The following is a 25,820-nucleotide window of genomic DNA, read 5'->3' on the forward strand; positions in this document are numbered from 1 at the left end:
TAATCAAAGGCGAGACCTATTGCATTTTCAATGCTTGTTTATTATGTACCGGGTATATAGCAATTAATTTGGGAAAATATATATACATGGAAAAATCGGTATGAATGACACCTATGCATTTCTGAAATTGGAACAAAAAACAGAGTTTAGAAACAGTAGATATTTGCACATTTCCGAAATTGTGAGTACCCATACTAGCATGAGAATTATAGGGCCTTTTTCAAAATGACTTTTTTTATACATTGTCTTTCATTTGGAAAGTCAGAAATGCATCGAAAGTCAATAGGTAATAACTGTTGCTCTACAATTCTGTGTTTACCTTAAGTCTCCTGATAAAAATGGTATCTCACTTGTGTGGGTAGGCGTAGTGCCTGCGACAGGAAACGGCTCAAAACGCAACGTGGACACCACATTTTCACAGTGAAAACTGACCCTTTTTTGCAAAGTGCCTAGCTGTAGATTTTGATCCCCAGCTCTGCTGGCACCTAGGTAAACCTATACATTTTTGAAAACTAGACACCCAGGGAATTCTAGGATGGGGATCCACTAAATTCCACCCACCACGTGTTCCCCAAAGTCTTCCGAGAAAAATGATACCTCACTTGTGTGGGTAGGCCTAGTGCCCGCGACAGGAAACGGCCCAAAACGCTACGTGGACACACTACATTTTACAGTGAAAACTGAAACTATTATGCAAATTATCTAGCTGTAGATTTTGAACCCTAGCTCTGCCGGCACCTAGGTAAACCTATACATTTTTGAAAACTAGACACCCAGGGAAATCTAGGATAGGGTGACTTGTCTGACTCTCACTAGGTTCTGTTCCGCAGAATCCCTTGCAAACCTCAAAATTTGTCCCCCAAAAAGATTTTCCTCACATTTCTGTGGTAGAAAGTTCCAGAATCTGTGTGGATCCACAAAATTCCACCCACCCCGCATTCCCCTAAGTCTTCCGAGAAAAATAGTACCTCACTTATGTGGGTATGCCTAGTGCCCGGGACAGGAAACGTCCCAAAACGCAACTTGTACACAACACATTCACGGGGAAAACTGACCCTTTTTTTGCAAAGTGCCTAGCTGTAGATTCTGAACCCTAGCTCTGCTGGCATCTAGGGAAACCTAGCAAACATATACATTTTTGAAAACACCAGGGGAATCCAGGATGGGGTGACTTGTCTGGCTCTCACCAGGTTCTGCGTCCCTCGATGGCTGCCGACTCGGGACCAAAAACTCAGATGCCCCCTATCTATCCGAAAATTACCTGGTTTTGCAAAGGGGGGGGGTCACATGAGTTTTGGTCCTGGGCTTGGCGGCCATCTAGGGAACACAACATGGACACACCACATTTTACAGTGAAAACTGACACTATTTTGCAAAGTGCCTAGCTGTAGATTTGGAACCCTAGCTCTGCCGGCACCTAGGGAAACCTACCAAACTCACATATTTCTGAAAACTAGAGATCCGGGGGAGTCCAGGAAGGTATGGCTTGCGTGGATCCAGCAACATTTCTCTACCCAGAATCCCCTGCAAACCTCAAATTTTGATTGGAAAAAAACACTTTTTTCTCAAATTTCTGTGTGGGTAAGTTCTGGAATCTACATGGATCCACAAATTTCCTACCACCCAGCATTCCCCCAGGACCCCGATGAAAATGGTACCTCACTTCCATGGGTGGGTCAAGTACCCGCGACAGGCAAGGGCCCAAAACGTATTGAGGAGACATCAAAATGACCTATCACAAAACAACCTGGTTTTGCAAGGGGGGTCAACTGGGTTTTTGGCTCCCGGGCTCGGTGGCCTTCTTGGGAAACCTACCAAACCCACACATTTCTGAAAATTAGACACCCGGTGGAGTCCAGCGAGGTATGGCTTGCGTGGGTCCCCCAACGTTTTCCTACCCAGAATGCCCCACGAACCTCAAATTTAGCTGAAAAAAACAAATGTTCCACATATTTTTGGGTGGAATCACCGTGCCAGTACAAATGTCCTACCCCACAGCGTTCCTCCCAGTCTCCTGAGAAAGTGGTACCTCACTTGTGTGGGTGGGGGAAGGGCCTGTGACTGGGAAGAGCCCAAAACATAGGGAATAAGGGTATAGCACCGAAAATTCTAAGCTTTACATTTAAAACAAAAAATAAGTTTTTAGCCAATTCTGCATTGGACACCCACAGAAGTGAGGTATCATTTTACTCGGGACACTACGGAGAACGCTGTGGGGTAGGACATTTGTGCCGCCACGGTGATTCCACACAAAAATATGTGGAAAATGTGTGTTCGAGGCATATGAGCTGCAGATTACACACTTTTGCATAGATCGCCATCTGGTGTTGGGCCCGGATGTTTGCAGTTTGTTTTTCCTCTTGAAAAGTCTTTGGAAGTCACGAGGTCGGTGACTCCTCCTTTAGATCGTATTGCGCATGGGCTTCGGCTCCATCATCAGATTGTTTTTTTCCGCCATCGGGCTCGGATGTGATCTTCGCGCTCCGGTTCCGAACAGCTTCCAGTTCGACGATCGACGCGCAGTCCTCACCCCAATCGCAGTATTTTTTCGATTGCGTCAACCAACGCGCCTTCTCATCGACACAAACCTTCGGTTGCAGTCGTCGACGGCGGCCTTCGGGCCTACCCAGGCTCCGGTCCCGGCTCATGGAAAGAACTCCATTTAAAAAGTGCTCTCAATGTGGGTCCAAATTTCCCCACACCGAGGTATGCAACCTTTGCCTCTCCCCGGAACACGAGGCTCGAGACTGTCTGGCCTGTAAGTCTTTCCGATCCAAAAAGACTATTCGGGACCGAAGAGCCAGAAGGAACATGGCACACTCCTCGACGTCCATTCCAGTCGACATCTTCGGAGACTACATCGACGATCCGGAACATCATCGTACCGAAGAGGACCTCGTCAGCGCTTCCGAGGTCGACTAGTCAGATGTGGAATCACCCCAGCGCAGAGGGTCGTGAGTACCAATCTACCCCCTCCCACACCCGCGCCTACACCCAAAAAGGCTTCAGTCACGCCTTCGCCTCTGGGCCTAGGCAAGACCAGAAACACTGCTTCACACACCCCACCTTCGGGCCCGGTGAAGAAGCCAAGTAAGCCTTCCGGCGGCTCGGGCTCAAGCCAGCCTGCCAGCGGTGCCGAGAAACACACTTCGGCACCGAAAAAGAAGACGGCCTCCACCTCGACACCGAGCTCCGCACCGAAACCCTCTGGGTCGAAACCCAGCCCTTCGGCACCGACGCCATCTTCGGGGCCGACCAAACCACACAAGGCCACCGGCACTTCCAAGCCGAAGCACATCTCGGCGCCGACCAAGAGACCGGAGGGTCCCAAACCGGGTTCTAAACATCAAACCGGCACGGAAAAACCTAAAAAATCATCTGCCCCGACGCCTTAGGCGCCGACGGACCAAATTACCTCACCAGAGTTATTTACACCGGATCCCTTGCAAAAAACTCTTACCAAGGATCCAAAAACTGGACATTTGACGCTCTCTACTAAGAGACATTTGGAGAAGCCTGCTCCGCCTCCACCTCCAAAGAGGAAGGACACTGCTACCTCTCCATTCAGAATACCTTCCCTTCCTCCTCCACCTCCTCCTCCTTCCCCACTTCACCTCCTCCTCCACCCTCTCCACCCCCACCTCATCGTTCTCCTACTCCATCTCCAGACGATGATGATCATGGGACCCATATTGTGATACAGGGGATGTGCCACAAGACCCCACCCCTACAGGATCTCCAGATCCATGGGACGATTACCAGATATCCCCAACATCCCACAAGACGATATTTACCCTTCTAGACCATCTCCACCTGAAGATTCACTAGGGTTTAACCATCTTCTGCAAAGAGCAGCACATTATCATGGGGTGGACATGCATACCGACCCCGTGGAGGAAGATTTCCTCCTAGACACATTCAATACTACACAGAGGTCCACCTCCATACTGCCCATGCTCAAAGGGGTGGTAAAGCATGCGGCAGAAGTTTTTAAAGACTCAGTTAGAGCCAGGGTCCTTAACCCACGTATCGAAAAGAAGTACAAATCTGCTCCCTCAGATCCCTCTTACATTAGAGGACCAGCGCAACTAGATTCCTTAGTGGTCTCTACGGCACGTAAAAGGGCAAACTCACAAGCGTCAGGCGATGCACCACCACCTGACAAGGAATCAAAACTGCTAGATGCTTCAGGCAAACGCACAGCATCCCAGGCCGCCAACATATGGCGTATAGTAAACACTCAGGCACTGCTGGCCAGATATGACAGGGCTCATTATGACGAATTAGAGAGCATAATGCAACATCTCCCTGTAAAATATAAAAGTAAAGCCAACGAGTTGATTCAAGAGGGTAAAACAATCACAAACACCTCTACACGTTGTGCCCTAGACGCAGCAGACACAGCCTCCAGGGCCATTAACACCAGCGCCCTTCTCCGTCGTCATGCTTGGTTAAGGGTATCTGGGTTTAAACCAGAAGTACAAGCCTCTATCCTTAACCATCCCTTTGACCAGGAACATCTATTCGGGCCAAAGGTGGATGAGGCCTTAGAAAAGATGAAAAAGGACACGGATACAGCAAAATCCATGGGGGCCTTACAGTCTCACCCGCCCAGACGCTCCTTTCTCCGCTCATCCTTTCGGAGTGCATCCAGAGGCTACTCCTCAGACACAGCGTCTACATCGTACAAGTCCCCTACTCAGACCACCTTTACAAAAGGTTACCAAAGAGGCGGCTACAGGGGTAACAACAACAAGGGCAGAGGCAAAACAAACCACGCCCGTTCTGCCACATCTACTACCCAATGACTTCCCCCCGCTCCCCCCAGACCATTCCACTCCAGTCGGGGGCAGACTCACAAATGTCTGGGAGACCATCACCTCAGACAAATGGGTGACCCAAATAATTCGGTCAGGATACTGCCTGGAATTAACATCTACCCCCCAAACATTCCACCGAGGCAACGCCCAATGTCACAAGAACATTCCACATGGCTAAAGCAGGAGGTAATCTCCCTCCTACAAAAACAGGCAATCGACCACGTTCCTGTCAAACAACAAAATTTGGGGGTTTGCTCCTTATATTTTCTAATACCATAAAGGGACGAGACTGTACAACCTATTCTAGATCTCCGGCCCCTAAACACATACATACGCTTCAGCAGGTACTTCCGCTCCTCTCCCAGAAGGACTTTCTCACCACACTGGACTTGAAAGACGCATACTTCCACATTCCAGTACACCATGCTCACAGAAAGTACCTCAGATTTGTAGTGGACGGACAACACTACCAATTCAAAGTGCGCCTGTTTGGAGTCACAACAGCACCACGGGTATTCACGAAGTGCCTAGCGGTGGTGGCGGCACACCTCAGAAGACAGCACATTCACGTCTTTCCATACTTGGACGATTGGCTGATAAAAGCCACTTCATACAACCAATGTGTACACCACACCGCCACCACAATCCAACTACTTCACCAACTAGGCTTCACGGTGAACCACCAAAAGTCCCAGCTAACACCATCCCACATAAAACAATACCTCGGTGCCACCATAGACAACTCAAAAGCAATAGCCTACCCCAATCCGGCCAGGATTGCAAGCATTCAGGCTTTGCGACAAAAATTCGTACTTCAACACTCCCTTCCAGCACGGGTGTTTATGCAACTGATAGGGATGATGGCCTCTTGCATTTTCATAGTGTTTCACGCAAGACTCCAGATGCGTCCACTCCAAGAGTGCTTAGCGCGCCAATGGAACCAGGCCCAGGGGCAACTGACAGATCTGGTGTTGGTAGACGGTCGCACCCATCGCTCTCTGCAGTGGTGGAACACCACAAACCTTTCCAAAGGTCGACCGTTCCTGGACCCGGTTCCCCAAATAATACTAACAACGGACGCATCGCTCTCCGGCTGGGAAGCTCATCTATTACACCTCACAGTGCAGGGCACATGGACGCCGCAACAAAAGTTACTCCATATCAACCATCTGGAGTTACTAGCAATCTTTCTAGCCCTGAAATCCATTCAACCACGGATTTCAGGCAAGGCAGTCCTCATTCGCACAGACAACATGACGGCCATGTATTATATTAAAAAACAAGGCGGCACACACTCTCCACAGCTCTATCAATTAGCACAGAGCATATGGAGATGGGCAATTCCCCACAAAATCTTTCTCCTAGCTCAACATGTCCCAGGAGTCCAAAACACCGTGGCAGATCTGCTCAGCAGACAGACACAACAGATCCACGAGTGGAAACTTCACCCACAGGTTCTTCATCCGTTCTTTCAAATGTGGGGGCATCCACAGATAGACCTCTTCGCCACCCACGAAAACACAAAATGCCCAAGCTTCGCCGCCAGATACCCCCACCCATTGTCCAAAGGAAATGCGATATGGATGAACTGGTCAGGCAAATTTGCGTACGCTTTTCCGGCTCTCCCACTCATTCCATGAGTGGTGCGAACGCTACAACAGCACTCCCTCACACTGATCCTAGTATCTCCGACGTGGGCCAGACAACCGTGGTACACCACGCTGCTGGAACTCTCGGTAGTACCACACCAAACGCTACACCTCTCACCATGGCTCCTAACCCAGAACCATGGAGAGATCAGGCACCCGGACCCAGCTCAGCTCAACCTTGCGATCTGGCTCCTGAAATCCTAGAATTCGGGTACCTAAACCTTCGCCTTGACTGTATGAACGTCATCAGAGAAGCTAGACGCCCAACCACTAGAGCCTGCTACACTGCCAAGTGGAAAAGATTTGTTGTTTATTGCCATAACAACACAATCAATCCTCTAGACGTGTCTATACAACACATCATATGCTACTTACTCCACCTACAAAGGTGTAATCTAGCCTATACCTCAATTCGGCTACACCTCGCAGCAATTGCAGCTTACTTACAAAACAGGCAGCACCTATCACTTTTCAGAGTACCTGCCATTAAAGCCTTCATAGAAGGCCTCAAAAGAATAATTCCCCCCAGAGTACCACCCTCACCTGTGTGGAACTTAAATATTGTGCTTACAAGGCTGATGGGGCCTCCCTTCGAACCTTTGCATAAATGCGAACTGCAATTCCTCACATGGAAAACAGCTTTCCTTGTAGCCATCACTTCCCTTAGAAGGGTCAGTGAGATACAAGCACTTACCATACAAGAACCTTTTCTTCAAATGCACCAGAACAAGGTTGTTCTCCGTACCAACCCAAAATTCCTACCTAAAGTCATTTCCCCTTTTCACCTAAACCAATCTGTAGAATTGCCAGTATTTTTCTCAGACCTCAGACCGTTGCAGAAATGGCTCTGCACACACTAGATGTCAAATGAGCCTTACTTTACTATATCCAAAGAACACAACCTTTCAGAAATACCAAACAACTATTTGTCTCTTTCTCGCCACCACACAAGGGCAACCCCATCTCAAAATCGGGGATAGCTAGGTGGATTGTAAAATGCATCCAGATTTGCTACCACAAAGCAAAACTAACGCTTTCTGTTCCCCCTAAAGCCCATTCTACACGGAAGATAGGGGCTTCCATGGCTTTTCTAGGGAACATCCCACTAGATGATATCTGCAAAACAGCTACATGGTCAACACCGCACACTTTCACTAAACACTATTGTGTAGATGTGCAAACCAAGCAACAAGCCTAGTGTGGGCCAGGCTGTACTAAAAACACTATCAATCCACTGCAACAGATACCGGTTGTCGCCGCTAAGGTTGGGAACTGCTATATAGTCTATGCAAAAGTGTGTAATCTGCAGCTCATATGCCTCGAACGGAATATGCTACTTACCAGTATGCATCTGTTCTTGGCATGTAGAGCTGCAGATCTACAAACGCCCACCCGCCTCCCCGGCTACCTGTATCTGTTCCAGTCTATCTTATTTAGATACAACACACATGGGTTTCTTCACTGTTGTTACTACGCTCCATCTTTCCCTGCTGGCGAAAAACCATCTGAGGATGGAGCCGAAGCCCATGCGCAATACGATCCAAAGGAGGAGTCGCCGACCTCGTGACTTCCAAAGACTTTCCAAGAGGAAAAACAAACTGCAAACATCCGGGCCCAACACCAGATGGCGATCTATGCAAAAGTGTGTAGATCTGCAGCTCTACATGCCAAGAACAGATGCATACTGGTAAGTAGCATATTCCTTACTGGCTAAATTTGAGGTTTGCAGGGGATTCTGGGTAGGGAATCGTGAGGGGATCCATGCAAGCCATACCTCATTAGACTCCCCAGGGTGTCTAGTTTTTAGAAATGTGTGGGTTTGGTGGTTTCCCTAGATGGCGGCGAGCCCGGGTCCAATACCCCAGGTGGTCCCCCCAAACCAGGTAGTTTTGTTATAGGTAATTTTGAAGTCTCCACAGTACGATTTGGGCCATTTCCTGTTGCAGCCACTATGCCTACCCACACAAGTGAGGTACCATTTGTATCGGGAGAACTGGGGGAATGCTGGGTGGTAGGAAATTTGCCAGCCCGGTGATCCTACAACTTTCCCACACAGAAATGTGAGAAAAAATGGATATTTTCAACATAATTTGAGGTTTGCAGGGGATTCTGGGTAGGGAAATGTTGGGGGACCCTCGCGAGCCATAACTTGCTAGACTTCCCCGGATGTCTAGTTTTCATAAATGTGTGGCAATGGTAGGTTTCGCTAGGTGGCCGCCGAGCCCGGGGCCAAACACTCATGGGACCCCCCTTGTAAAACCAGGTTGTTTTGTGATAGGTAATATTTAGGTCGCCTCAATAGGTTTTGGGCCTTTGCCTGTCTTGGGTACTTGACCCACCCACGCGAGTGAGATACCATTTTTATCGGGAGACCTGGGGAAATGCTGTGTAAAAGGAAATTTGTGGATCCACACAGATTTCAGAACATTCCCACACAGAAATTTGAGAAAAAAGTGATTCTTTTCAGCTAAATTTGAGGTTTGCAGGTGATTCTCGGTAGGAAAATGTTGGGGGACCCACGCACGCCATACCTTGCTGGACTCCCCAGGGTGTCTAGTTTTCAGAAATGTGAGGGTTTGGTAGGTTTCCCTAGATGGCTGCCGAGTCTGGGACCCCCCCTTGAAAAACCAGGTTGTTTTCTGATAGGTAATTTTGAAGCCCCCTCAATAGGTTCTGGGCCCTTGCCTGTCGAGGGTGCTTGACCCACCCACACAAGTGAGGTACAATTTTTCTCGGAAGACTATGGGGAATGCGGGGTGGGTGAAATTTTATGGATCCACGCAGATTCCAGAACTTGCCACCACAGAAAGTTGAGGAAAATGTGGATTTTTTGACACATTTTGTGGTTTGCAAGGGATTCTGGGTAACAGAACCTGGTGAGAGCCAGTCAAGTCACCCCATCCTGGATTCCCCTGGGTGTCTAGTTTTGAAAAATGTGTAGGTTTCCCTAGGTGTCAGCAGAGCTAGGGTTCAAAATCTACAGCTAGGCACTTTGCAAAAAAGGGTCAGTTTTCACTGTGAAAATGGGGGGGTGTCGACATTACGTTTTGGGCCATTTCTTGTGCGCGGGCACTCGGCCTACCCACACAAGTGAGGTACCATTTTTCTCAGAAGACTTTGGGGAATGCGGGGTGGGTGGAATTTTGTGGATCCACGCATATCCCAGAACTTTCCATCACAGAAAAGTGAGGACAATGTGTTTTTTAACTATGTTGGAGGTTTGCAAGGGATTGTGGGTAACAGAACCTAGTGAGAGGCACACAAGACACCCCATCCTGGATTCCCCTTGCTAGGTTTCCCTATGTGCCGGCTGCGCTTGGGCCCAAAGTCCACAGGTAGGCACATTGCTAAAAAGAAGTCTGGGCCTAGTGGGCTTTCTGCCGCCCTGGGAGGAATCGGTTGGGGGGGTTGCCCCAATTTGCCCCCAAGGGGGGCATAAAGACTGTGGCTATGTTTTTGGGGGGAGGAGGCATTGGTATGCCTATTCTGGGCAGGCCCCCCGCCTAAAAAAAGCCAGCGTAATCGCTGGTCCCTAGTGGGCTTTCTGCCCAGATCAGGGGCCCCTGTCCCCATCCGCCCCTCGGGGGGGGACGGGGGGGGACGGGGGGGGGACTGGGCTGACCCAAACCCTGAATTAAAAAAATTAAAAATCCTGAGTCCTAGAGGGGCTTCTACCGGGGGGGGGGGCAGAAATACTGACATTTCTCTGGGGAGGGGATGGGGGTATTGCCATGCCCTTTATGGGCAACCCCCACCCCAACGTCGACAACAAATTCCTGGTTCCTAGTGGGCTTTCTGCACCCATCTGCCCCCCAGGGGCAAAGACCCTTGCCCTAGGGGCAGCTCCCCCCTCCCTGGTGCTAGTGGATGGGGAGCGCCCAACGATACCTCTCCCATCTTTTTCAGTGCTCGGGGGGGCTGAAAAAGCCCCACAGGCACCAAAACTAAGAAACTGAATCTAAGTTTCAATTTCGTTTTCATTGCAATGACGATTGCGTGCGATGCGCGCGATCGTCATTGCAATGAAAATCAAAAATAGGCCTGGGGATGTTGGGGAAGCTCTTGCCTACCTCCTCAGGCAAAAGAAAAAAGGGAAATCCCTCGGCTGTCTGCATCAGAGGGATTTCCTGAGCATGTGCTCATGACGAAACCATTCTGTTATGAGCATAGAAGGGGTTAATTTTCCTCAAATCTTGCTCTATTCTGTATTTTACGCTTGGTTTTTTAATCCCCATAATAGGTGAATTACAAGGACTACTTAGTATTTCTTTTAAAGTACCTTTCACAATCATTTGATCAATTACAGGAATCACTCCTGCTTTAATTTCAGGATTCATCCTGTACTGAGGTATGTTTGGATATATAGCCCCTGGATTTGGATTTGTGCTCAAACTTAAAAAGGGTTAATTGCGACCTGCAGAAGCTACTATGGGATGACAGGAATAAAAAAAAAAACATGACCTTTGGTCCAAAGTGCTCTTTTGTAGCAAATATTCGAACACCAGGGAATTCTGGAAGTTGATAAATGGCTTAGCAAGACCAAATAGGTCAGTTGTTTCATCTCCCTTAACGGAAAACGACTGGATCAGGTTCCTGTCAATACACCTAAATCCTGGTGGGGAAGATCAACATCTGGCAGCTAGGGGTAATATGACAGATGAGACCAGGAAGGACAGGATACAAGATATAAATATAACAAACAAATATGTAAATTAATCCAGAAACAAAAAAATGGTGCGCCTGGTCCAAACGGTGTCCCGTTTGCAATTTAGAAGGATGATCCTAGTCTATGGTCAGGATACTTGATGAAAGTATTCAAGGAGATTGTTAGGACATCAATGATACCAGAAACCTGGAAGGGATCACTGATAGCTCCAATTTATAAAAAAGGAGATTGGTCTTTGCCAGCAAATTATCGACTCATTATGCTCCAGGATACCAATGCCAAACTATTTGCAGGTGTATTGTTATCAAACCTAACAGAATGGGCAAAAGAAAAGCAGATAATCCCACCGAATCAAACCGGATTGATACAAGGCTTAGGCACTACAACGAACATCCTTGTGTTCTCTGTATTAATGGACAAATACGTTCCAAAGAAACAGCCACTATACCTGTGCTTTGTGGATTTTAAGTCGGCTTTCGACTGTGTGCATAGAAATCTCTTGTGGAAAAAATTGACAGAACAAGGCATACCACTCTCCCTTTTAAAATTAATTCAACTTCTTTACACTGACACGTGGGTCAGAGTCCGTATGGGAGATGGTTTAACTGTAACGGAGAAAATACCAACTGCTTCAGGTTTGAAGCAGGGATGTGTACTGGCACCGCTGCTTTTTATTTTATTTTTAGCTGATGGACGAGGTGAATGCTTGTTCGCCTAAGTTAGTTAATTCCCCGATATCAAACCTGTTGTATGCAGACAATGTTATCCTACTTAGTCAGACGAAAGTCGGACTACAACGCTTGATAAATAGGATATCTAGTTACTCTAATGAAAATAGAATGGTGATTAATTAAACAAAAACAAAAATTATGGCGTTTAACAAATACTCAAGGGCAAAACATAAGTTTCGTTTAGTTTAGCAATTTATAGAGCGCGCAAATACCCTGGGGTGTCTCAGGGCTGCGGACTAGATAGAGGTTGGGCCGGAGTTAGAGGGTCTATTGATTGAAAAGCCAGGTCTTGATCAGCTTCCTAAACGCTAGTATAAATGGATATTGGATAACTCGCAATTAGAGCAAGTGAATACATATAGATACTTAGGAGTATTATTTGATGACCGAGGATCATTCCAACCACATAAGATTGACATACAACGGAGAGCAAATATTCTGCTAGCGGCTTTTAAAACTTTACAGAAATCCATAGGAGGGCAGAGTTAGGGTCCACTTTTAAAAGTAATATCAGCAAAACTTTTGCCAACTCTAACATATGGAAGTGAAGCATTGTGTGGAAAAGACTCAGTCATAATTAACAATGCAGTTACGAAAGTCTATAAAGCCCTCTTTTTAATTCCACATAATGCATCATTCGTGCAGATACGAATGGAATTTGGGGTTAACTAATCAGGTACTTGCGCAAAAAGGGAAATTTATAAAAGTGTGGAAAAGAATAAAAACGTATACTTTAAATCAAATGTCCAAATTATTGTGGCAGGAAATAAATATAAATTGGAAAGCTCAGGTGTGGAAATATGTATTCATGTCTTTAGATGACTATTCAGCTAACTTGGTCTGGGAAATGTCAATAACCTTGAACTCATTCAAAAAAATTATCAATAATACAACAAAACATTTAGCACTTCTTTTGGATAAAGATACCTTTACAAAAAGAAAACATTCATGATCTCTAATGAATGGATATACCAAGGTAAAAGTTCAACTGTACCTTGAAATTCCCTGGTCTGTTAAGTACAAACAAATATTTATAAAAGCCCGATTTGGAGTACTTCTGGGCGCATGTCACCTAATGCCATGGTTGAGTATGGAGGGACCTACGACATGTTGTTTATGTAAACTCGAAGAAGAGAACATTATGCACCTCCTTTGTGTATTGCCAGAATTGAAAGTAGAAAGAATATCTACTCCAAAGAGAAAAATCTGATAGACTACTAGCCGCAGATTCCTTCACGTAGAATTAACCCCAGGTGTGAGACTGGATCCGGAAACTTTTTGCCACAGCATCCCTGTGTGCCGGGTGCGGGGCGACATCACGCGACTCCGCCCAGGCGTCGTCCGCGTACGTGACGTCAGCGAGGTCACATAAGACCCGCCCCGGCGCACCCACGTCAGTTTTTTCCTTTTCTGCGTGCAAGGCAGATCCGATCCTTGCTATGGGCCTGTTAGGTTTAGTCTTCAATTGTTTAGTAGAACAGTGTGCAAATGCCTTCGGGCTTGCACGTCTTGTGGGCATCTTATGTCGGCGATGGACCCTCACCTCATTTTGTATGTGGTGTTTGGGGGAGGATCACGGCACCACAGACTGTACGCAGTGCCAACAGTTGAAGCCGAAGTCGCGGCGGGAGCGCCGGATGAAACTTCTCTCAGCACGTCTCTCCAGTTCGACGTCCTCCCCTCGGTCTGCTTCGACGGGCGGCTTCAAACTCGACCGTGGTAGTCGTCCTCGCCTTTCCCCGATGTCACGTGAGCGTCGCACCCCGGTGGGTAAGTGTCGCAGTTTGTCTCCGGGGACTGGTTTCCGGCCTCCCGGGGGCGTGGACTCTCGGCGGGTGATGCTTCCCCGTGTGTCGTCCTATCCACCGTTTCCCGGTGTTGGCGTGTCGAGAGTCCAAATGGAGACATACGCGGCGGCTTTGCAGGCCTTGCTGGCGTCTCCTCCTCCTTCCACTCCTGGGGGCGTTGGCAGATAACTCGCTCTGCACAGGGCCCTCTGCGGCGCCGCTGGTGTCTCCAGCCCTGGCGCCGACCTGGTTCAGATCCAGGTTTGGAGAATGTGGTACTGTTGGGGTGCGGCTCCTCTGGGGCACCTCCTTCAGGCCACGTCATCTCTGCCTCACCGCAAACTTCCGCGGGGGTCCCTGTGGTGTCGCGGGGAAGTCGCCAGGGCTTGGGTCGCATCCCCGAGCCCCTCTCTGCCCTTTGACAGCAGCTGGACCCTGCGTGCGGAGCCACGGAGGTCAGTGGACCCTCCTCGTTCCGCTCCGGATCGAGGCCGAGGGGAGACCCCTTGTCCCTCTCCGGGCCCCTCTCGTCCCTCCACACAGGTGGCTGCCTCGTTGGAGGGCAAGTCAGAGGTTGAATCGTCCCTTGCGCCGCCGCATGGGTTGCCGAGCGATCTTCGCCTCATTCTGGGCCGCGGCTGTCTGAGGCTTCGTGCCACTCCTCAGACCCGTCCCGATCCCCCACGCAGGTGGCTGCCTCGGCGGGGGTCGGGTCGGCGTCACTCCGGCGCCGCCCCGGAGCTTCTCCAGCTCTACTACGGTTTCCGGTGTGGGGTGACTTGGAGGTCCCTTGTCCGGCAATGCCGGCTGGTGCCGACGTCCTACCTCAGGCAGCTGATTCTACGGCTCGTGCAGGGGTCGTACCACGGATTCGTCATCGGACGCGCCTTCTTCTACAGAGGCATGCATATTTGTGTCATCCTCCCCGGAGACTGGTCGCCGTGTGGTGTCTTTTTCATCGGCGTCGACGGGCGGCTCCCCACCCTTCCTGGGGCAAAGGTGTTCTTCGGCTCCTTCTGACTTCCAGGTCTGGCCCTTGCCCGCCCCGCTTGGCCTTTGGGTCAGCCGTCTTAGTTTGCAGCCGTTGCCCACGGAGGAGCTGATTTCTGCACCGCGGGGCCCTACAGAGGAGGGTGTGGCCTTCGCTCATGCGGTGTCCACGGCTATGGGCATCCTGCGCATGGGTGATCCGGTGGCTCACTTTCCGGCGGACCATCTATTGGAGGTCCTCCACCAGGACTCTGGTGGGAGGGAAATCTTACTTCCCTTTGAAGGTTTGCTCCTTTCTTCCCTGACGGGGGATTGGAAGCGTCCTGCCTCAGGGGAACCGGTGCCTCAGCATCTTCTGCACCGGCACCTCCCGGCGCCGCGTGACCTGGCGTGTCTTTCCCTTCACCCCTCAGCCGCCAGCCCCCTTTTGCGGACTGCTTTTCCCTCCCTGCCGCCGCTGTTGACTCCGCCGTCCTGAGAGGCCCGCTGGCTGGACTCTTGGGGACGAAACATATTTGCCTCGACCAGTGCGGCACTGCGGGCCCTTAACACCTTGTGTGTGCTGGCTCGGGCCTCCTCCTGTTTGTGGGACTCGGCTGAGTCTCTGGGATCTGCAGCGTTCCAGTCAGGCCTGGTGGACTTATGGCATCATGCATTGGATGGCCGGGAGCTTGCGGCGTTTATTCTCCGCTCCGCTCTGGATATCTCGGAGGTGCTGGGCCGGGCCATGGCTTCCTCTGTCGCCATGCTTGGCTTCGGGACGGAGTATTCCCTGAGAATATTCGGGAGCGACTCATCGACCTTCCGTTTGATGGCAGTCTGTTGTTCCATGCCCCGGCCGACACCGCCATCCAAAGGTTCTTGGCAGGGCTCCATCCTCCTCCTCCTCCGCCTTCTCCTCCTCCTCCTCTGTCCCCTCCTCAGTGACTTCTGAGTTGGGTTGATTCTGGGCCTTTTTAGGCCAGCTGTTCTGACTGTGCAGTGTGTTTTCTAGCCGTTTACGTCCTTCCTTGGGACTTTGTCATTGTTGGCTGCTGCACGGCCCTTGTGTTGATGGCGTGTGGTTCTGCAGGAGTTGTTGCGCAGACTTGGCTCTAAGATTGGTTCTTCTGCTTTGTTTGGGCTGCTTGTCAAGCCTTCAGCAGGGGTGTTTCTTCCCCGTGGCTCTTTTGTTTTTTCCTCTGCGGCGGAAGTTCTTCCAAAGAGGGTTCCCCTGTCTTGGGACTTAACGTACCCTATGTAGGGTAGTGGTAGCTGTCATATAGCTTGCGCTCTGCTAGAGGGTTCTGGTCGCCTTCGGGTGCCTGTTCTCCATGGCGTTTAGGTAGGTTGCTTTTGCTTCCTGAGGTCCTGTGCGCGGCCATTTGTAGTGGTGGCCCGGGCATCTCCTCCTCTCCCAGCTCCTGTCCTGAGGTCTGGGATGATCCTGTGTTCTCCCTTGCTAGGCGTCGCCTCCTCGGCCTTCCTGGGGCCTCTGGCTGTTCTTCTTACTTTTGGCTTTGACCGCCGGCTCTGTTCTGGCTGGCAGGCTGCTTTTCATCTGGAGTGGGTTCGCCTTCTTTTCCCTAGTTTCCTTGGGTCCTCTAGGCTGCTTCTTCTTCTTCTTCCGTTTTCCTGCCTTGGCATTGGGCGGAAGGTGTGTTGCCTTGTTAGGGGAGTGGGGTGCTTCGGCCTCTCAGTCCTTGCCCTTGGTTCCTCTGCTATGTGGGTACGGGCCTCTTCAGCCTTCTTTCCCTCCTACATCCCCTTGGGGTCGGTGGGGTTCTGCTTGTGGGGGTTCCCTTGGCTTGGCAGGGGCGAGGTTCTACCTGGTCCACAGATCTAGTCCCCTGTGGGACCCTCTGTTCTGCATTGGCTGGTGGGGTCCTTTCGCAGACACTCCTTCCAAGGGGGTATTGCTAGGGTATCTATTCTACGTGAAGGAATCTGCGGCTAGTAATCTCTATCAGATGTACGAGTTACTTACCTTCGGTAACAATGTAGGTGGTAGAGACGATTCTAGCCGCAGATTCCTTCACGGTCCGCCCTTCCTCCCCTATTCTGCGAGGACCCTTGGGTTGGTCTTCAGTACTCGCCTCCCAGTGGGGGGCTGTGGCTCTTGTGAGTGCCTTCCTTGTTCTTGCTGGTGACTCCGTCTGGGGGCGGTTCATTCCTCCTTTGGTCCTTGGAGAATGGGGTTCCGGTGTCCGGTGTCCTGCTGCTCTGGCTACTCGGGGTTTTGGGGATTGCTTTCTATCCCTGTCCCCCCTCCCCTCCTTCCATTGCTCTCCCCTGATTAAGGGTCATCTGGCCTTGCCTTGCCCTTGTGGGTGGTTGCCCTCTAGGTTGGGGTGGCTTGGAGGTTTGTTGTCCCTGTCGGTCTTGGGACTGGTCCCATTCCTTCCTCAGGATGCGGGGGGTGGGCTTCCTACGTGTGCCATAACTTTTACGCCTGTTCTTGCCTTGGGGGCACAGGAATGGGTGGTTGTCTATGTGCAGGCAGGGTGACTGCGCAGGTTTCTGCTTGTTCTTCTTCTTTCCCTGCCCTTGGGTTCTGCGGTGTTGGCACTACCCTGGTGGTGTTGTTAGTCACCGTTTCTTTCCAATTGTTCTGCTCTTCGCACACTGTTTCCATGCTCCCACAGTTTTTTTATCTGGTGGTTCCGCGTTGTGGTGCGGAAAAGTTCTCCGAAGAAAATTGACATGGGCACACTGGGGCGGGTCTTATGTGACCTCGCTGACCTCACGTAAGCAGACGACGCCTGGGCGGAGTCGCATGATGTCGCCCCGCCCCCGGCGCGCAGGGATGCTGTGGCAAAAAGCTTCCGGATCCAGTCTCACGCCCGGGGATAATTCTACTGGAAGGAATCTGCGGCTAGAATCGTCTCTACCAGATACATCGTTACCGAAGGTAAGTAACTCGTACGTTAATGCTCGAGGAATAAGGAGTTGCAGACAAGCTTTGATAAGATGCCTCCATACTGACGATATAATATTAACCTCAGCTTTTGTAAAGTTCCTAATACGACTGAGAGTTAAGTTAGATTATCAAATACAAATAGGCTGTATTGTCGGATGTATATAATATGTAAATAGTACAATGAACTCAGTCCAATATCTTTTATCTTTGTTCTATGTTTTTATAAACTGAATTTTATAAGTAAGAATTACTGCATATATATTGTAAGATTTTAATTAATCAAACAATAAACTTTAAAATGAAATTAACGAAAGTGGTTGTGAACTAGGTTTCTAACTCGAGTAAGAGGAATGCACAGCCACCTGCACCCAACAACCAGTTAAATTAATTCCGGATTATTACACACTGTGACGCTCTTTCTCTTTATACAAGGGAAATTAATAAAGACTTGAGAGCATAGGTGAACCATGGGACCCTCAAGTTCTGGGACCAGAGGGGGGCGGGGGGAGTGCTGAACAAAAATGCTTATTTTACTGTAATGATTTTAATTAATCGAACGGTTAATAAACTTTACTTACTTACTCTTCATTTGCCGCCAAGCTGAGGGACCCACCTTGCACCACTAGGCTTAAATGTTGACTATTTTATCAACCCTCTTCTTCCACCTGGCTGCTGTCAACCTGTACAAACACACCAGTTTGAGATATTAGTTATTTAACCAAATTACGGTGTTCAATTATGTTTCATATATACACATGCAAATGTAACTTAATGCAATAGCACCATGTCTTCACATGCATGGTTTACCTGCACACCACAAACTTGTTAATGTTGTTTCTTAAGTTTAATTATTCTGATAAAATGTGAAATATTTATGTATGTAACATAAGATAGATCTGTGGGGAATAGTTCAAAAAGCTATAACTAATCTATCTGTAAATAACCTGACAGGAAAAGGGGAGCCCTTAATAGTAAAGGTGCTGACCACCCCCTAATACTCTAGACATTACCAAGGAATATCTGTTACTAGGTCATTTGGGTCTTTTCCAATGACTGCCCCAGCCCCTTGAGGTTTCTGGAATGCTGATTAAGGGGTATACATGTAAGTAAAGGTTTCTCTCAGTAGAGACTTTTACATTGCTAATCCCATAGCTTTCGTATTTTTTGACAATCAGCCTGCCATCCACGCAAGGGTCTTATATGAGGGACATATCGTATGGAATGGAAGAAGGAAGGGAAAGTCAGGGAAGCCATGGAATTGCTTAATGGGGCACACTTCGTTTTTAGCTTTGGCCAAAAATATACATCTAATAGTCCTTACCTTAGAATTTTCCCCAGGTTTCTGTCTGGAACCTGAGATTTTTCAACAGCTGTACCCCTGCGTGTCGGTAGGTGGCGTAGGTTGGCTCTGCGTCTGTCGTGGGTGCTGGGATTACGTAATGGGACCTATATATATGCCGCCCATGTGCTCCGACGTCATTTCTTTCTTTTCCCCGCCAGCCTAAGCGCTGATCCGGAGGGAGCTACCCTTTATCCATTTTTGGCTAGATTGTTTTACTTTTGTCGACTTCTTTTCAAATCTTGGACTCCTGATGCATCTAGGATGCTCCGACTGCCGGGCCATGATTCGGAACGCTTTGCAAGAGCGCGCTCGAAAGCCGTTGGAGGCCCGGCAGTCAGCGCCACCTCCCTCCTGGTTTTCGTTCGATAGGAAGGACCCGAGAACGGTTGCCGTAGCTTGCACTCCTCGTCACATTCGAAGTCGTTTTGGAGCTCAGGTAAGCACAAGAAGAAGTTGAAGAAGCACATGCATTCTTCAACTTCACCCCATCTGTTGGCCAATGCAATGCAGGACTCTGAGCGTCGTCGCTTGAAAGCTCAGTCTCCGGAGCCTCCTTCTGAGACGACTCCGTGCCCCCTGCTTTTCTGGGACCCAGAGCATCTCCTGCCCAGATCCTGAAGTTTTATAAGGCTCTGTATCTCTTTTTTGGGCAGCTTGGCTCTGCTGGTGCGTCTTTGGGACCCACATGGTCGGTGGTCCTAGGCCTCCGACGCTGGCGGCTTCGGCCCCTACTCCGGTGGGCCCATGTGGATCTGTTCTCTGACCAGGACCAATGCCGGTCAATCTTACTCTTCCTTTCCCGACATCTGCCCTGGCAAACACATTCCCAACTTCAACCGTGCCCCCAGTCGGCATCGACCCCATCCTCGTCCCCGATCTGGACAGGGAGCTGGACTGACGTTGGTTCCAACAACGGAAGGGACTTTCGTCCCTGTGTTCATCCTTGGTGTGGATTTTGTGCCAGGAGGTGGTGATGAGTAATGGGAGGGGCAGCTGGACCCTTTAACAGATTAGCTTGAAGAACCTATGGACTGGCAAATGGACCTGGGTGAGGCCATTGGTTTGGACACTTCCCCTGACTCTGACTTGCTTTTTACCCCTACGGTGGCTACAGAGGAGGGATCTTCCTATGCCGTGGTGGTGAGAAGGGCGGCCGAGGTCCTTGGCCTCAAGCTCCCTTCGGTGGCAGTCAAGACTAACCTCCTGACACAGGTGCTTCAGCCTGCAGTTTCCACTTCAGAACCCCTTCTACCCTTCAATGAAGCCCTCACTGATGTCCTTCTGTGCACTTGGTCCAAGACTAGCACAGGGGTTCCTGTGGAAAGGACAATCGCCCACCGCCTGCTCCGGCGACCCAGTGTTCCTCACGCAACACCCCTCCCCTGAGAGCTTGGTTGTCCAAGCCTCATCTTCAAAAGGCGCATTCCCTTCTGCATCACGATCTTGGGAGAACGATGTTGTCTTCCTGCCTCTTGGGCCGATACTCCCATACCATCTGGGAAACGGTTGCACAGGTGCTGCCTCAGTGTCCCAAGCGGTTGCGGATGGGAGAGACGCAGCCAAATTCACCATACATTGTGGACTGGACACCACCAACTCACTGGGCAGTACGGTTGCCTAGTCAGTAGCACTCAGACGCTATGCCTGGTTGAGGCATTCTGACTTTTCAGGTGATGTCTAGTCTACCTTTTCAGGTGATGTCCAGTCTACCTTGATGGACATGCCCTTTGATGGCACTCGCCTTTTTGGCAACAAGGCAGACTCTGCGCTTGAGCGCTTCAAGGAATCTCGAGCTACGGCCAGATCCTTGTGCCTCACGGCTACCACCTAGCCCCCTCAGTCTGCGGTTCGTCCCTTTCGTGACTACGGAATGGTCACCCAGTCACGTCATGTCCAGCCCAGCCACCGAGTCATTCGAGCTGTCCAGCCTCTGTGTGGCTGCGGACGTGGGACCCAGTGTCCTCGTGGGTCAGGAAGCCAGCGGGTGGGCCAGTTCACCCTTTCTCCCCCTGCCACTGCCTCCAAACACTCGTAGTCTGACGTTTCCGGCCCACCAACGGCCAGTCAAATGCAGGATTCACCATCACCTCCCCCACTGGCAAACCATCACGTCAGACAGGTGGGTTCTGCAGATCGTCCAAAGGAGCTACTCCCTCCCCCTCTACCCCATGCCACCCTCCTACAACTGAATGTCCGAGGATCATTTGGTGCTTCTCCGCGAGGAGGTTACGGTTCTCTTGGCCAAGGGAGCCATAGAGAAAGGTCCCTGCGCCAGAAGTAGGACGTGGTTATTATTTCCACTAGTTTCTGGGAGCTAAGAAGGACAAAGGCCTGCATCCTATCTTAGACCTCCAGACTCTCAACTTCTTCCTCCGGAAAGAGAAGTTCAAGTTGCTCACTTTGGCCCCGGTCCTTTCTGCCCTTGACTCAGGAGGCTATATGGTAGTGTTGGACTTGCAGGACGCATTTTTCTATATCCCCGTTCTGCCTGCCCACAGACTTTGTTTATCGTGCTCAAGTTTGGCCTTACTAGTACCCCTCGGGTGTTCACAAAGGTGATGGCGGTGACCGCAGTTCATCTGTGCAGATCAGGGGTACCAGTCTTCCTCTAGCTCTAACACTGGCTGTTAAAGGCGAGCTCACCCCGGGCTGTCGTCTCCCACCCCAGAGTACGGCGGACCTCCTGCACTCACTGTGGTACACTATTGACGTGCCAATTAACACCTGGCTCCCTCTCAGATGCACTCTTTCATCGGGGTGGTTCTGGACACAGTGCAGTTTCGGGGCTATCTTCCCAAGCAGCGAGTTTGGGCTATGATACTGATGTATCAACCTCTATCCCAGATTTCGTTGAGAATGACTCTGAGGCTGCTGGGCCTCATGGCCTCTTGCATCCTGCTGGTGGATCATGCCAGGTGGCATGAATATAGCTCATTATTACGCAAAGCATTACAAGCGTGCTTTTACAACGCGGTTGTTACAACGACCGCGTTGTTAGTACGCAATGCATTTACATCGCAAGTCATTATAATGACTTGCAGTAGGGGGCGCGCTGGACTTAGGAAAAGTATTATTTACTATTCCTACTCCAGTTTGCGCAACAATAGGGAAGGTGTTGGAATTAATTTCCAATACCTCTGCACCCCCTACAACAAGGCGTTGTAATGACTTGCGATGTAAATGCATCACGTACTAAGAATGCGTTCTTTGTAACGACCGTGTTGTAATGGTAGTGCAATGTAATGACAGCGTTGTAAATGCTGTTTCCCAGGTGGCATATGCAGGCTCTGCAGTGGGACCTCAAGTTCCAGTGGGTGTAGTGTAAGGGGAATCTTTCTGAGTTATCCATATCTCAGAGGGAACTGCACAAAAACGTCAGTGGTGGCCAACGAACCAAGGTTGTGTCAGACGCAGATTCCTCTCCCTTCCCCAACCAGATCGACCGGTGCTGACAGATGCGTCACTCCTGGGATGGGTGCGGCCACCTGAGAGAGGCGGAGATCAGAGGCATCTGGTCTCCGGCAGAGTTCGGTCTCCATATCAACCTTCTGGAGCTCCGGGCGATCAGACTGTCACTGAAGGCATTCCTTCCCTCTCTCAAAGGTAAAGTGGTGCAGGGGTTCACGGACAACACCACCGCCATGTGGTAATGCAACAAACAGGGCGGCCTGGGTTCCTGCACCCTTTGTCAGGAGGCTCTCCACCACTGGACATGGCAGGAACATCCGGGCATAACCCAGATGGTAGAACACCTTGTCGGTTCTCTGAACGCCAGAGCGGACGTCTCAGCTGTCGTTCGCTGGTCGATCACGAATGGCGCCTCCATCCGGAGGTGGAGCAAGGTCTCTTTCAGTGGTGGGGAGAGCCTTGTTTAGATCTGTTCACCTCTGAACAGAACGCGCAATGTCAGCAGTATTGTGCGTTAGAGTTTCCAAGGCGGGCTTGCTTGGCAGCGCTTTGTGTCACTAGTGGAGCTTCAGCCTCCGCTCTGCCTTTCTGCCTATACCACTTCATCCCAGAGTGCTCAAGAAGATCAAACATGGCCGGGCTCAAGTCTTGTGGCTCTGGATTGGGCAGAAAGAGTATGTATTCCGACCTTCTGAGCATGGCCATCGATCCTCTCATCAGACTGCCCATTCGGGAGGATCTTCTACCGCAGCAACAGGGGACGGTTCTTCACCCGAACCTGTCCAGCCTCTACCTCCTTGCGTGGAGATTGAGCAGCTGCAGTTGACCGCTTTTGACCTTTCACCCGAAGTCTGTATTGTCATCTTGGCAGCTAGACGTCCCTCCACTAAATCGGTATAGGCCTGTAGATGGAACAAGTTTGTGGCATGGTGCACAGCAAAGGCTGTTGGTCACCATTCTGCCCCTCTTTGAGAGGTTCTCTTGTACATATTTTCTTTGGCCCAGCAGGTTATCTTGCAGCAGTCTGCCTTTCTGTGACTTCCAGATCAGCCTTCCTTGTTCAAGTCTCCCAGTGTAAATAGGTTCTTTAAGGGCCTTACTCACTTGTTTCCGCCTTCCCCTTTCATAATGCCCTAGTGGGATTTAAATTCAGTCTTGACCTTTCTTATGTGCGCTTCCTTAGAGCCTCTTAATAATTGCCGTCTCAGACTTCTCACTCTTAAAACTGCTTTCCATATTGCCATCACCTCTGCTTGCAGAGTTGGCGAGCTACAGGCTCGAACTTCCAAGCCTCTTTATCTGTCCATCCGGAAAAAGTGGTGTTTCAAACGAAAGCTTCGTTCCTGCCTAAAGTGATCATGCCTTTTCATGTGGGACACTCCTTACTCTGCCCCCTTTTTACGCTCCACTGCATCCTTCCAAGGAAGAGGAGAGACTCCAACGTCTGGACCCAAAACATGTGTTGTCTTTTTATCTTGATCGTACCAAAGACTTTCAGGTGTAGGATCAACTCTTCATTAGCTATATGGGCGCCAAAAAAGGTCAAGCTGTGCAAATACAGACCATCTCGCGATGGGTTGTCCTCCGCATTAAAATATGCTAAGCATTGAAGAAAAAGGAACCTCCTGTGGGGTTGCTTGCTCACTCCACTAGAGCAAGAGCGGCAACCACTGCATTAGCACGCAGAGTCCCAGTCCTTGATATCTGTCAGGCAGAGACGTGGGCATCCCTGCACACGTTTACCACTCACAACTGCATGATTAGCCAAGTCCAGAGAGGTGGGTACTTTGCCTGTTTGTGCCTCCATGACTTCCATCTGTGATCTTGGTATAGACTCTCCTCCGGGGATGGTATTGCTGGGGTATCTATTCTAAGGTAAGGAATGTACAACTATTAGTCTCTATCAGATGAACAAGTTACTTACCTTCAGTAACAATGTATCTGGTAGAGACATATATTAGTTGTAGATTTCTTACCGCCCCACCCATCCTCCCTCTATGTGAACTGATTTGTAGAGGATAGGGACTCCCCTAAAGGGCCCTAGTTTTGATGCACCAATGATCACTGTGTTTTATGGCTCTGCGCTTCTGACATGGAAAGCCTTGTTAAGAACTGACGTCAGCGTGCATAGGCGGCGTCTATATAGGTCCCACGACAACAAACCCAGAGCTGACCAACGCCACCTACCAACGTGCAGGGGTGGTTACTGCTGTTGAAAATTCTGTTCCAGACTGACACCTGGGGGAAATTCTAAGGTAAGGAATCTACAACTAATATGTCTGTACCAGATACATTGTTATCGTAGGTAAGTAACTTGTTTGTAGTGTATGAATTGATCTTCTAATTTGTTCTTTCGCGCCTTTACTAAGAAGAGAGGGTGGGCTGGTGAGTGCGAAACAGCAGCACCAATACTATAAAGTATAATTTGAATACATTTGTGATGTATGCAAAGCTGACAGCATCCAGAAAAAACATATTATTATTAGTTCACAAAAGTAGCCTAATGTAGGTAGTGCTTATTGATTGAAATTTTTGAGAAATTACCCTTCATCTATTGACTATATATATTCTGTTAGGCAGAGCGCATTGTAAGTGATATGCTTGTGTTGTTTAATGCTATTGTTTCCATTCCAAGGTTAAGAAATTGAGTTCTTCAAATTCTGAGATGGGACATGTAAAAACTCCATCATCATCTTCTGTAAGCATGCCCTGGGAATCCAGTGAAAAGACAGCAAAGCAAGTTCAGACACAGTTAATCTATGACACTCCATCTAATGGCATCTCATTACCGAGTAAGTGATGTCAAGTCAACTATACTGCTTTTTCTTTAGCATCACAATAAATGTAGTTGGGTTTTAATTGCATTAACAAGACAAATGTACCGCAACAGATTCTGACTCCTTTTCTTAGCAAGGTTGTAAATAAATGCCATTGTTGACATGAGTAAACTTCTTTAATCAAAAACTATTAAGCATGAGGTTGTCTCCATAGATTCATCGGCTTACAGTGATCTGACTCGCATTAGCAACCAATCAACGGCACTGTGGCAGTGATGGTTCAACTTTAAATCAGTTCCACTCTTAAAACATAAGCGAAGGAGTTTTTTAGAAGTCCTAAATCAATTAATAAAAATGACTGGATAGCGATTCTCGACTAAGATTTCTGTTGAGAGGCCGACAGTTTCACTATCCAGTTCTACATTTTAGAAATAAGCAGCTAAATGCCATTTTACTGTTGGGAAGCACAAAAAGTCCCTCATTGACTATGCAGTAGTCTTCACAGTTTGTCCTGAATGCCAATCACGCTTTTCTAAGCATACTCTTGGAGAGGTGTTGGGACTGTAATTTTCCTGCATGGTATGTCGGTGTGTCCACCTGCCCTGAGTGCCTGACTGTGTGCGTATCTGGTATCCTTGAGTTTTGATCCATGGTGTCACGCTAATCTAGCCATTGTTCAGAGACCTAGGCCTATCTTTGAGGATGCATGGTCTAGGACCTGTGAACTGGTGAGTAGACAAAACATACCTCC

The 25,820-nt window shown here is 49.3% G+C and overlaps 1 protein-coding gene across 3 annotated transcripts in view; it reads left to right on the forward strand.

Moving 5' to 3' along the window:
* NEDD1 (NEDD1 gamma-tubulin ring complex targeting factor) overlaps positions 1-25,820 on the forward strand; it is a 307,814-nt gene that overhangs the window by 201,815 nt on the left and 80,179 nt on the right. For all 3 annotated transcript variants that reach the window (XM_085653831.1, XM_085653833.1, XM_085653832.1), the window contains exon 12: positions 24,928-25,084. In XM_085653831.1, coding sequence (XP_085509957.1) covers positions 24,928-25,084 — 157 coding nt within the window. The remainder of the gene's footprint in view (positions 1-24,927; positions 25,085-25,820) is intronic.

This window comes from Triturus cristatus, chromosome 4_1 (assembly GCF_964204655.1).
Source record: "Triturus cristatus chromosome 4_1, aTriCri1.1, whole genome shotgun sequence".
In the NCBI taxonomy this organism is placed as follows: Eukaryota; Metazoa; Chordata; class Amphibia; order Caudata; family Salamandridae; genus Triturus; species Triturus cristatus.